The sequence below is a fragment of the Rhincodon typus genome, chromosome 4 (assembly GCF_021869965.1).
Source record: "Rhincodon typus isolate 14 chromosome 4, sRhiTyp1.1, whole genome shotgun sequence".
Classification (NCBI taxonomy): domain Eukaryota; kingdom Metazoa; phylum Chordata; class Chondrichthyes; order Orectolobiformes; family Rhincodontidae; genus Rhincodon; species Rhincodon typus.
The window spans coordinates 27,580,243-27,593,483 of record NC_063335.1 but is presented as its reverse complement, the minus strand read 5'-3'; the positions used below and the strand labels follow the sequence as shown (position 1 = coordinate 27,593,483).

General features: G+C 39.6%; 1 protein-coding gene across 1 annotated transcript in view; it reads left to right on the top strand.

Moving 5' to 3' along the window:
- The window catches only part of sulf1 (sulfatase 1), a 270,640-nt gene that overhangs the window by 135,047 nt on the left and 122,352 nt on the right, over positions 1 to 13,241 (top strand). Inside the window, exon 5 of the mRNA XM_048595683.1 lies at positions 2,807 to 3,046. Within this exon, the coding sequence (XP_048451640.1) occupies positions 2,875 to 3,046 (172 nt within the window). The 5' untranslated portion in view covers positions 2,807 to 2,874. The remainder of the gene's footprint in view (positions 1 to 2,806; positions 3,047 to 13,241) is intronic.

Here is a 13,241-nt window from a genome sequence, read left to right as displayed (position 1 = left end):
TGACTTGATTCTGGAATAAATTTTCTAGCTGCAAGGTCAGGCTATTGTCAGGCATGCCACCAGTGTTTTACTGTCATTTAAGAAAATAGGTTTCAGAGACTTTGTGAAGTGCCGGGAGGTTGTCTCATAGCACGCCATACAAAAATACTGACATGTCCTTGAAGACAAGCACAACATTTTGTCAGTATTAATTTTGCAGCTTTATTTCCTACAGCAGCAGATAGCTAGTCTGTGTGGGGATGTCAGATTTGAAAAGGTCAGCACTGAATGGAAAATTGTCCATGCTTGAAGTTGTGTCTTCGCCACTTACAGCTGAACAACTTCATCCCAGGTATCACTGGCTCTCCTCCAGCTAAAAGAAATGATATTTCAGGCTGCAGTTGAATTAGAAAGCCTAACGTCTGGGAATGCTGTTCCATTCTTTCACATTGTCACTGAGGTATGATAGCCAGATATTTGCAACTACATTGCAAGGGACTTTATTTAAAGTCATTGGTGCCAGTGTTTACTCAATGCAGTCTGAATAACTGCAGCAGTTGAGTCAACAGTATCTGCAAAGTTTGCTGTACATCATTAAATGCAGGCAGTGAGGCCCAGCACACATAGCAACCGAACGTTTTCATTTCCAGAAGCCTGGTTCATTCTTTTTTTACGAGTAAGTGTTATTAAAAAATTTTATACTTTGTTTTCTCAGCGTCCTGGAAACTTATGATGACATTTGCAGGTTATTTTTTACATTATTTTGTAATGTGTTTTGTATGCAGCTGACTGAAATGAAAGTTTTTGCAATTGTTATTAATAAATGTTAATTTTTCTTATACAGTTTTAATACAGTTTTAACAGTAGGGTGATGTGATGTATAGGTAAGATTACTTTCAACTACCATCACAAACTATTTAAAAAATTCTTTAACACTTTGAATTGGTTGTTTTTGAGTGCACTGTCCATCGACACCGTTTTTGCACAGATAATGGTGTTAGATGAAGAATTTGGCATCCATCCTCTGTTAGGAGATGCTGTGTTTTTTTTGTAAAAAAAGACATTTTGTCGATTTTTTCCCTTACTTTATGAATTTGACGACTCTTAAAACATGACTGCTATTGGCCTGACTGCTGTGTTCATTACTCAATATACTGTATAAAAGCCACCAGCATCAATCACTTATCCATTAAGTGCAAAGCAGTCTGCTTGCCCACTGAAGCTTGTCGAATGGGCAGTGATCAGACCAGCAAAAGCTGCTGCATGCAATGCTGCTTAGTAATGCAGCGATAATCATAACATGTTTCAGATTTGCTGAATCTTTACACACCTCCTCCTGTAAAGCTTCCAAGGTTTGAAGTTTCATCAAAAGGAACTAAAGGTAATGGAGAATCTTTGAAGCTGGAGAGATTTTTCTTCTGCTGTCTGAATGAATCAGTGCATCTCTTTCAGTAATGGACTCTGCTGCACCCACAAGTATGCATGCATCCTTTTTTATTTTTATTAATGATGTCTTGAATATAAGCTGTGTATTTTTTTGTTCCTTTCATTTAAGTAGCTTTGATCTCTCAGCACTGGCTGCTGTAACAGCGGCTATTCATACGAGAGCACAAGGGCAAAATCCCAGATGTGAGAACCCGGTCTTTGGATGAAACTCATTAAATGTTCGTTTAGACCATTTGATGGTGAAATTCATGTGCTGTCTCCTAATTACTATGCTTGCAAAAGTTAAATTGTAATGGACTTTTGCCCTTTGAACGGAAATGGTATAAATGTGCCCGCTTGCCTTAAATGTCTTTGTTAAATAGCCTTTTAGTAAGTCACTAATCACTTTGAGCTTTACACTCATTCAGTTTTCAGTCCAAGTGAATTCTTAAATGTGTAAAGCTGCCAGCGTGACAGCTGAATGCAGGATATGTCAAAGTAGAGTAAGTTACCTTTGGTCTTAGGTCTAATCAATCAATTCTGCAGCAGATGGTTTTGGATGGATTTGTGGCTAAATCACCCCTTCCCCCTCTTGTGGTTGGAACTAAGAATCTTTGAATGGAGGGAACTGATTATTACACGAGTATAAATGCACAGCCTGCATGCACCTTCAAATGACAGGAGCTCAGCAAAAGTTCATGGTACTGTGAGTTCACATTGGCTGGATTGTTGCCGGCTGATGTACAATTAGAGGTCTCAGAAATGATAAAAGAGATGATTTCTGTCACTCAATATGTTTCTTGCAAGAAATGTAGTTTGAGAATGTTCACCACTGAGTGCTCGGACCGGAGTATGAGGCAAGTGAAAGGGATTAATATTGTGCAGGTGCAAAGCTAGGGTTCAAACACTTGAATATCAAAAACCTACTGAAGGTTTCAGTTGACGGTTTATGAAATATTTCATTCTAAGATCATAGCCATAGATATAATTTCGCAAAAAAAGTGAATTATTTGGTGAAACATGAATATTTTGCGTGATTAATCTAAAATGTACATAACCTATTTCCTGGCTTTGTTTTGGTCTTGGTAATAACAAAATTCTTTGATACAGCTCTATACTGGTGAATGCTGCATTTCAGTATCACTATAACCTAATAAAAATTTTCTGTAAAAGGAATTTTACATGTATATTCCTGTTCATTGTTAATTGCGGTAATTTAATTTGTTGATGTGGATTTCACATCAAAACTGATCTTTAATTCTTTTTACTTTCAAGAGCACCTTGTTTGTGGTCAATAACATTTGAAATTCAAGAAAATGCCTTCATTTAGCCTCTTCATATAGTTTGTAAATTTTAATTATATTGAAGCTGATTCTATTAATCTGTTCCACTTTAATTACAGATAATCTGGTAAGAGGTGGCAAAACCAAAGATACTCTTGTTTACTTATTGTGGTCTCAACAAGCTGACATGAAACTCTCACCACTTATTCTGCTTTTGGCCATTCTAAATGCTGAATTGATTGGAGTCCTTGGTACAAGCTTAAAGTCACAGCGGTTTAAAGGACGTGTACAGCGTGACCGAAGAAACATCAGGCCCAACATTATTCTCATCATCACAGACGATCAGGATGTGGAGCTTGGTAAGGATGCTTTAATTTCATTTATTTGCCAACTGTCTCTCCTTTCATTTCCTGAAGACAGGCATCTGTGGCTAGGCACCTACTTCAATGAATACACATACTGGGGGTACTATATGTCTAATCCCAACAATTCCGTATTCGGTCTCTAGAAAACAGTCAGGAACAGAAACTGTAACTGACTTATGTTCTCTAACCTAGACGTATTGAGGCTAACACCAGCATTCCAAATGTAATTTTTTGACATTAGCAAATGTAGCACGAGCCAGAACTGAACCTGCCTCTGACAATTGTGTATACCTTATTTATTCATTCGCTAGATTCTCTGGAGCAATTTTGGCATGTGCCCCAATGCAAACGGGTGATAGCGAACATCTAAACAGATTTTTATTTCTGCTGATGTGAACAAAATCGAAATAAAGATCTGGAGGGACATGAAGTATATGCTGATGTACCATCAGCCACTTTACACCATCACTCATGACAAAATTACCCACTGCGCGTCATCAGGGAACCTAGAAAAGATGTAGGGCTCTGTTTTAACTTTTAAAGAATGGAAGTTGGATGGACTGTAAATGGATGTTTGACCCAAAGTTGCCATTCTCCACCATGGGAGTTAAAATATACCTCTTAATTTTATTTTTCTAAGTTTTAAATTTAATTCACAGATAGAAACTAATATCAGCTCCAGGTACATTGGATAGCAAAATAGGTAGATGAAAAACATCTAGACAGGTTACAATCGTATTCTCACATTGTTCAAGTTTTCTATTTGAGGTAATCGCAAGATCCCCTAAAGTGTGAACTAATCAAGCTTGACATTGATCCATACATGTGTGAATTTATAGCATTTAAGTACAACATTCTGTTTTTACACGGAGACAGAGCTTCTTATATTGATATTTTCATCCCCAGCAGCACTGGGAATTTGATGCTTTCCTCCTGATACTGGAAAGCTGTCAGCACTGATTCACCCTGTGAAAGATTGATTTTTTGTTCCATATGTTGATATATAAAGATTAATTGCTGCTAAAATAATAGCTCGTACATCTGAGTGTGTACATCTGGACAGTTCAAATATCCGAGTGTCTCATACAACCTCTTAATATGCATGTGAATGTTAAACAGCTTGGAAAGCATTGATTGATAAATACTGGAGGGTACTGCAAATTGTAGTCAAGTGTAGCATATGAGAGCAAGAGCTGCTCTGAGATGCATTACAAGCATGTATACGTTTCGAAGCTGGTCTCTGGCCTTGAAATATATGTTGTAGTGCAACATAGTGCACCATGTTGTAGTGCAGTTGAAAAAATGTGCCATTCCTGAACATCTGCTTTGATATTGCCTTGCTTATGAATATATGACCCCCAGCCCATAACATCCCTCTGTTGACCGACTCTATGGCATGCTGTCGTAGCTCTGTTCTTAACTATCCAAAGATACACTATGTGTTTTCAGCAGTGATTTCTGTATTCTATGCTTTACCCATTTGAAACAGATCATGAGCAGCCTAATGAGTGGTCCTTAAATGGGTGCTGTTGCAGACTGTTCCAGAACTGGAAGGAGCAAGAATACCTCCTACCTGTAGATGCACCTCACTCTTTTAGGATGTGACCTGCAAGTTTGCTGATTCATTGAACTGCTGGATTTTTGACTGCCTACTTTGAAAAGTTGCCTGGGTAGGTTAAGGGATCAGCGCTAGCATGCTCCTGCTCCCATCCCATTTTGCCAATCCCTTTCAGCTCCAATCCTTAGATTATTCAATGACATTCATTAAAGCAGGCATGTCAATCGTCATTTTATTACCAATGTGCAGTGCCCTACATCTATATAGAATTTTATCCAGCCACTTCTAGATTATGTAATTTAGTTTCTCGGCTGCTTTTTTCAGATTCAATTGCACATGCAACCCAAGTTGGTAACATCTGCAAATTTGACTGGCTTACATTGTTATGAAGTTGTGTAGAGTACTCATGAATTGGAAGGCAGGAAGCTAGAATTTGTAAAAGTGATAGGGGAGGGGAAAGAGTGCATAGTTCCTTTAAGAGGTAAAGTGCTTTTCTAAGATCGGAAATTTACACAGAAAATGTGCCTATAAGCAGCTGAAGAGATAAGACCGTTCTGAAATTGAAGCATGTATCAATTGGCTGTATGATTGGAAACCTTAGGCTTGTTTTGATATTTTGGCAACAATCTTGAAGATTAGCCAATTAACTTAAACCAAGCACTTAGAGATTGAAAAACAATTGAATTTAAATCTCATGGTTTTGACAACCTCAGACCAATGCTATTGTAAGAAAATTAATATGTCATCCAAGGTTTATGTGAAGAGGGTTTTTCTGAAAACTGGGGGAGAGCAACCCGCCATCTGAAAAATAAACATCTAGCTCTCACAGAAATCTCATAGCTTTCTGAGAAAGCACCATCTATCCATAAAAGGTGCCACGACACTTCTAGCTAAAAGGCCTCACAGAAGAATTCACAGAGAAAACATCCCTGTCACAAAGATCAGTTCAAGAAAGGCATTTCTGACTGGAGAGAGAGTGGAGAAGGCAGAACATTCTGGAAAACACACCCTGTATGGACATTGAAAGTCTAAGTTTTAATTTAGTTTTCTTATTACTTGGGTTTATGTAAGTGGGAGTTGTGTGTATTGGACCAGCATACCAGTAGAATTTTGTTCAGTTAGGAAATAGTTAGTAGTTAGGGAGGAATTAGTTCTGTTAATTTGTTCACTGTTAGCGTTAAAAATAAATAAATTATTACATGTTGTTTATAGAATGAGTGAAAGGATTTCATTTCATTTAACCTCTTCTTTATAACAGATTGAAAGATGAAAGGCGGGGTACACCATTTTTCCCACTTTCTTTATCAGATTACAAGGCCTCTCTGGGTGTTTCGGTTTTAATTATTAGAAGGGGACCTCTACTCCCGCCATAACAACATCGATTTTCTGAATTTAAGTCATTAACATAAATTAAAAATGGTGGGGATCGCAGCATCAATACCTGAAGCACTCCATTCAATATTCCCTCACCCTGCCACTCATCACTCATATTGTTGCGTACACTTTTGCCACTTTTTTAATCCCTTTTCAGCTTTTTTTTATTGCAAATCTCCTACAACTCTAGGCTGGGAGGGCAGTTTGCAATTTTTTTTTCAAATGCTTTTTGGACCTCAAAGACACAGCAAACTATTCCACTGTTCCAGTTAGGACATCACTTTCTCAAAAAAGCCAGGCAGGCTGGTTCTATATTTATTATTTTTTTCCTAGATTGTCATTATTTGGACGCTCCTAGGTTTATTGCCAACAATCCGTTTTAATGCTCTATCCATTATTACCAAAAACCAGATAATTGGTTGGATCTGTTCTTGAACTAAAATAGCCATAATGGTAATGTCCTGGGGAGTGTTGCTGAACATACAGACCTTGGAGTACAGGTTCATAGTTCCTTGAAAGTGGAGTCTCAGGTTGACAGGATAGTGAAGAAGGCATTTGGTACACTTGCCTTCATTGGTCCATGCATTGAGTATAGGAGTTGGGGAGGTCATGTTGCAGCTGTACAGGACATTGGTTAGGCCACTATTGGAATACTAGGTGCAGTTCTAGTCTCCCTGCTATAGGAAGGATGTTGTGCAACTTGAAACGATACAGAAAAGATTTACAAGGATGTTGCCAGGGTTGGAGGGTTTGAGCTATAGGGAGAGGCTGAATGGGCTGGGGCTATTTTCCCTGGAGCATCGGAGGCTGAGGGGTGACCTTATAGAGGTTTATAAAAGCATGAGGGGCATGGGTAGGGTGAATAGCCAAGGTCTTTTACCTGGGGTGGGGGAGTCCAAAACTAGAGAGCATAGGTTTAAGGTGAGAGGGTAAAGATATATAAGGCACACAAGGAGCAACTTTTTCATGCAGAGGGTGGTGCGTGTATGGAATGAGCTGCCAGAGGAAGTGGTGGAGGCTGGTACAATTACAACATTTAGGCATCTGGATGATTATGTGAATAGGAATTGTTTAGAGGGATATGGGCCAAATGGAACTAGATTAATTTAGGATATTTGGTCAGCATGGATGAGTTGGACGGAAGGGTCTGTTTCTGTGCTGTATATCACTATGACTCTATGACTGGATAACTGCATAGAGGTTGGTATCCCATCACCAAGTCACCCTTTATTTACATGTGCATGGTACATGGGCTCCGACCAGCCAGCTCAGAGCCAGACCCTGGACTGAGGAGACTCTCTGAAACTCCGATTTATATCTGTCAGCCAGGGCTCGCTGATTGGCCCAGGTGAACGACCCCAATCATGGATCTCATAGTGAGTGAAATTTGAAAATAATTATTACATTTACACGTTTCCAACCTACTAGTTCACTTTATTAACTTATTGAAATTTTCTCACACCAACACTTATTAATTGAAAAAAAACATCGAATACAGTTCTTCCAGAAGCAATGCCATCTGTTTTATTTTAATTCAAGATATAATTGTTAAGTGTTTCAAATTTATCTATAGTGAATAATTTTCCTGTGAAACTTTGAACTACAGCAGACTCCGTTGCTGGTGCAGCATAGAATAACCTCAGAGTTTGAGACATTATAGTATGGTTCAGAAATTTCAGAGTAGTTTGCTCCTGATTGTCCACCATTGATTGAGTAACATTAATTACTTGTTGGGCCATCATGTTGCATTTTCAAACCTGACCCCAAAGATTTGAGCATGTCTAGACTTTTTGATACCAGCAAAACTCCCTGTGATTCCTGACATTATGACTTACTGTGATGAATAAAATATGCAACTTGACAGATCATACAATCTCTGCAGTTTGGAAGCAGGCCACTCAGCTCACACTGGCCCTCCGAAGAGTATCCTACCAGACCTACCCTGTCTCTGTAACCCTGCACTTCCCATGGCTAATTCACCTGGCCTGTACATCCCTGGAGACTATGGACGATTTAGCATGGCCAATCCACCTAACCTGCACATCCTGGGATTGTGGGAGGAAACTGGAGCACCCAGAGGAAACCCATGCAGAATGTGCAAACTCCACACAATTACCCGAGGGCGGAATCAAACCTTGGTCCCTGGCACTGTGAGACAGCAGTGCTAACCACTGAGCCACTGTACCACCCTATGGCATGGTTGCATAAACAGTAAATTAATAAAAACATAGACCTGAATATTACAGAAATCAGCCAAGTGTCAAGTTTGGTGAGTTTCGTGGACAATTTCTTTGTGAGGCCTGGTGAGTTTTATCATACTATCTTCCTAAACTCGCCTCACTACCCATTCACTGCACTTCTCTGGTGCTCCACTTGTCATATTCTCCCATTCGCCACAGATAGAAGTACTGGCCACTGTTGGACCACTCAGGATTCCTGGTGCTGGCATCATCTTTAAAGCCCAGCTGTGCACCTGGTCAAGTGTTGGCAGTCTGCCAGTTGCTCTAGATACGGCGGACAAAGGGCAACAGCTTTGCCAATGGGAACCAGGAAGCCCTGGTGGATGTGGATAGGTGACATTACGGCCCTGAGATGTTGGTACCTGGTGACCAAGACGGGAGTCCAGAGATGCAAGCAATGAGCTGGAGTCACCAGGTTACTCTGACTTTTATGTCAGGAATTGTCCCTGTTCGGTTCTGTCTAGTATGTGGGAGAATGGAAGGCTTAGTATCAACGTGGCGAGATGGTGTAGAAATAAAGATGTTAATTCATGCTAAAGCATGAAAAGAGGTCTCTCACTGGTCGCTAGCAAGAATCTTGACTTGCCATTTCACACTTTGTTGGAAAATTGGACCTTTTGCTTGAAATCAGGTATCCACTTACTGCCATTTCTCACATGATTTTCCCAACTTTCTTGCCAGTGCTCATGTTGTCATTGGTTTGGATATTCTGCCATTGGAAATAGGATCAGGAGTAGGCCATTCAGCCCATTGAACATGCTCCACCATTCATATGATCATGGCTGATCATCTAGCACAACATGATACACCCCTCCCTCTCCACAACATTTGACGCCTTCAGTGTCTAGAAACTAAACTACTTCTTTCTTAAATATATTCACTGACGTGGCCTCCTTAATCTCATGTGCGGGAGAATACCATATATTCACCATCTGACGAATGAAACAATATTTCCTTATTTCAGTCCAAAACGGTCTACCTCATATCACAAGACCATGACTCCTGGTTCAAATCTTCCCAAACAGGGGGAACATTATCATTGCATCTAGTACGTCCAGCCATGTCAGATTTCATACATTTCAATAAGACCCTCTTTCATTCTTCTTAACTCTATTGAATAGAGGCCCAGTAGAACCAATCCCTCCTTATACAATGATCTTGCCATCTCAAGAACCAGTCTGATGAACCTTCACTACACATCCCGTATGGCAAATATATCTTTTCTTTGGTAAGGAGAACAAAATGTCACTCAATATGCTGGGTATCTTGTCCTTTTTGTTATCATTATTATGAGTATTATTAATATTAGGATATTATCGATATCTATTCTATAACATGGTAGAGGAAGATATGACCCAAGCTTCTAAAGTCAATTTCAATGAGGAGTTTAATATACAAAACTTTAGAATTGTACAATGCTTACATCTCAAATGGAGGCCATTTGGCATTTGTGTCCATTTTGGATCTCAACAGGAGCAATTTAGTTACTCTCCCCTACTTTTACTCGGTACACCTGCAGATTTCTATTTCCTTTCAAACCCTTCTCTAATTCACTTTTGAAAAGTCTGACCAAACACTTGTCCATCACCTTTTCAGGCAGTGGATTCCAGATTATAACCACACATTACATTCAAAAATGTTTTTCCACATGCTGCCTTTAATTCTTTTGCCATTCACTTTAAATCTGTATTTGCTAGTTCTTGACTCTTGAATCGCTATAGACAATCTATCTACTGTGTTCAGACTCCAAATGATTTGAACAATTCTATCCAATCTCCTCTCATCCTTCTTTCAAGAGAAAAAAATTCCAGCTTCTCCACTATATCCAAGTAATTGAAGACCCTCAACTTTGGAACCATTTTTGTAAATCTTCTCAGCACCCTCTCTGAAGCTTTCACATTCTTCCTAAAGTGCTGTGCCGAGAATTGGATACAATACTCTATTGAAGCCGAGCCAGTGTTTTATAGTCAGCACGGCACAGAAGGCAGCCATAGAGTCATTCATCATGGAAAAAGACCAAGTTTCCCAAACTAAACTAGTCCCACTTGCCTGCGTTTGGCCCATTTCTCTTTAAACCTTTCCCATTCATGTATCTGTCAAAATGTCTTTTAAATGTTGTAACTGTGCCTGCATCCACCACTTCCTCTGACAGTTCTTTCTTAACACAAACCACCCTCTGTGTGAAAAAGTTGCCCCTCAGGTCACTTTTACATCTTTCTCCTCTCACCTTAAAAAAATGCCCTCTAGCTTTGAACTCACTCATGCTTGGGAAAAGATCTTTGCTATTCACCTTATCTATGCCCTTCATGATTTTATAAACCTCAATAAGATCACCTCTCAACCTCCTTTGCTCCAGTGAAAAAAGTCCCAGTCTATGCAGCCTTTCTTTAGAACTCAAACTCTCCAGTCCCGGTAACATTCTTGCAATCTTTTCTGCTCCCTCTCCAATTTAATAAAATTCTTCCTATAGCAGGGCGACCAGAACTGTACGCCAAAAGTGGCCTCACCAATGCCCTGTACAACCTCAATGTAATATTCCAACTCCTATACTCAATGGACTGAACAATGAAGGCAAGCGTGCTAAATGCCTTCTTAACCACCCTGTCTACCTGTGATGCCGCTTGTACCTGAATCCCTAAGTCTCACTGTTTGATAACACTACCCTGGGCCCGACCGTTAACTGTATAAGTCCTGCCCTTGTTTGTTTTACCAAAATGCAATACCTCGCATTTATCCAAATTAAACTCTATCTGCCACTCCTTAGCCCATTGACCCAATTGATAAGATCCCTTTGTAATCTTAGGTAACCTTCTTCACTGTCCAGTCCATGCCAACTCTATTCGTTACTTTCCATTTTCGTATTGCAAAATACTGAGATGCCCGGATAGAATGGACGTGGAGAAGATGTTTCCACTATTAGGGAGATTAGGACCCGAGGGCACAGTGAAGGGATGACCTTGCAGATCTGAGATGAGGAGGAATTCCTTCAGCCAGTGGTGATTAATCTGTGGAACTCATTGCCGTAGAGGGCTGTGGAAGCCAAAGCATTAAGGGTTCTTTAATATGCAGGCATGTCGGCTCTTTATTAGTAAGGGGATCAAAGGCTACGGGAGAAGGCAGGAGAATGGAGTTGAGAAGCATATCAGCCAAGATTGCATGGCAAAGCAGATGGACTGAATGGCCTAATTCTGCTCCTTTATCTCATGATCTTATGGTATCCTATTGTCATTATAAAATTCATTTGTTTTATATAGTGTATAGTGCGTGAATAGGTATGGAAGTGCTCTAGTTTGGCATGGGGGATACGAGAAGCCACTACAGTATTGGTGGGCAGTACAGTCTGGGATGGTGAGGAGTGTTCTTCAGGCAGTCTATGATTCTTGCTGTCTCTGAGTCGCTATGAGCCATGAGTCTTTAAACGTGGTTCAATTCCATGAAAATTGCAGAGGATTAGGACGTGCCTATTTCTGCAGTGCAGCCAGTCAGGCTGGCTTGCAACTTGAACCAGCACACTTAAAAGGCACTCCAGAAAATTGGAAAACCCAGAAAGAATTGGAATCACCTGCCATTTTCAAATAGTTCCTCCTAATCCTGACTCAGTGAAAATCCATATCGCTGTTTCTATATCTCAGAATCCTGTCTGCCTTTTTTTTACAAGGTTCCTAACTTGACCTGATTCTTTGTGCATATACTCCCAGGTCTTCTGTTCCTGCACCCCCTTAAAATTGTATACATTAATATTATATTGTCTCTTGTTCTTCCTATAAAATATGTCACTTTGCACTTCCATGCATTGAATTTCATCTGCCACATGTTCCAAGTTTTGTCATCTGCAAACTTTGAAAGTTTGCCCTGCACGCCCAAGTCTTAGTCAATATTGTACATCAAAAAAAGGCACTGGTCCTAGCAACAATCAGTTGGGAACACTGCTGTATACCTTCCTCCAATCTGAAAAAAACAATTGTTTCTACTTATTTTCGGTTTCCTTTCACTTAGCCAATCTTCTATCCATGATGTCAATGTCCTTACTATTCCAAGCATTTAAACTTTGCTGGTAAGCCAATCATATACCCCTTGGAAGTCCATATGCACTACTCAAGAGTATTGCCTTCATCTGCCTTGTCCGCTACTTCATCCAAAATCTGAATTAACTAAATTAAACTCTATTTCCTCTTCACAAATCCACATTGGAAGTGACTGCTAATTTTGACCTGGATTACTGCTTTTGAAAACTTTCCCACCACCAAGGCTAAACTGACTGCCCTGTAGTCGTTGTGTTTATTGTGTAACATTTGAAATTCTCCAATCCTCTGGCACCACCCTGGAATCTAAGGAAGATTGTGAAACTGTCTATTGTACTACAAAACCTTTAAGCCCTTACCAGTTTACTCCTCCTGATATAGTCAGCTTCTTGGAACTCCTGCTGCACAGTTTTCAAGTATGTCATTTTTAATATCACTTATTTTACACAGTAAGTGTAAAACTTTCTGCATTGGAAAACGTTGAAAAAATACATGTCATTTAGCCTTTTCTCAGTTAATACGAACAGATCTGAACCATTCTCCTCAGCAAAATGTAGACCTCAGGTTGAGAAAAACTAAACCATCCAAATTCCATATACCTCTAATGTAAAATTGAATTATCTGAATAGAAATTAAAAATACTATTTAAAATATAGCTATTTTCGTAAGAGCAATGACGTGGGCAAACTAGATCTGGAAATGTCATCACTTGAGAAATTTCTCCCAATGCAGACCTCATACAGTCTACATAGCCCAACAATTAAATTGTGAAATGTTTTTACTGCAGTAGATACAATATGTATCACAGGAATATAAGTAGCCTGAAAATGTTTCCTTGATGTTGTTGCGTTAAGACAATAAGACCATAAGAAATTGGAACAGAAGGAGGCCATTTAGCCCCTCAAGCTGCGTTATTCAACTGCTGATCCAACATTCCTCATGCCCACTTTCCTGCATTTTCTCTGTAACTCTATGCCCTCTGGTCCTAGACTCTG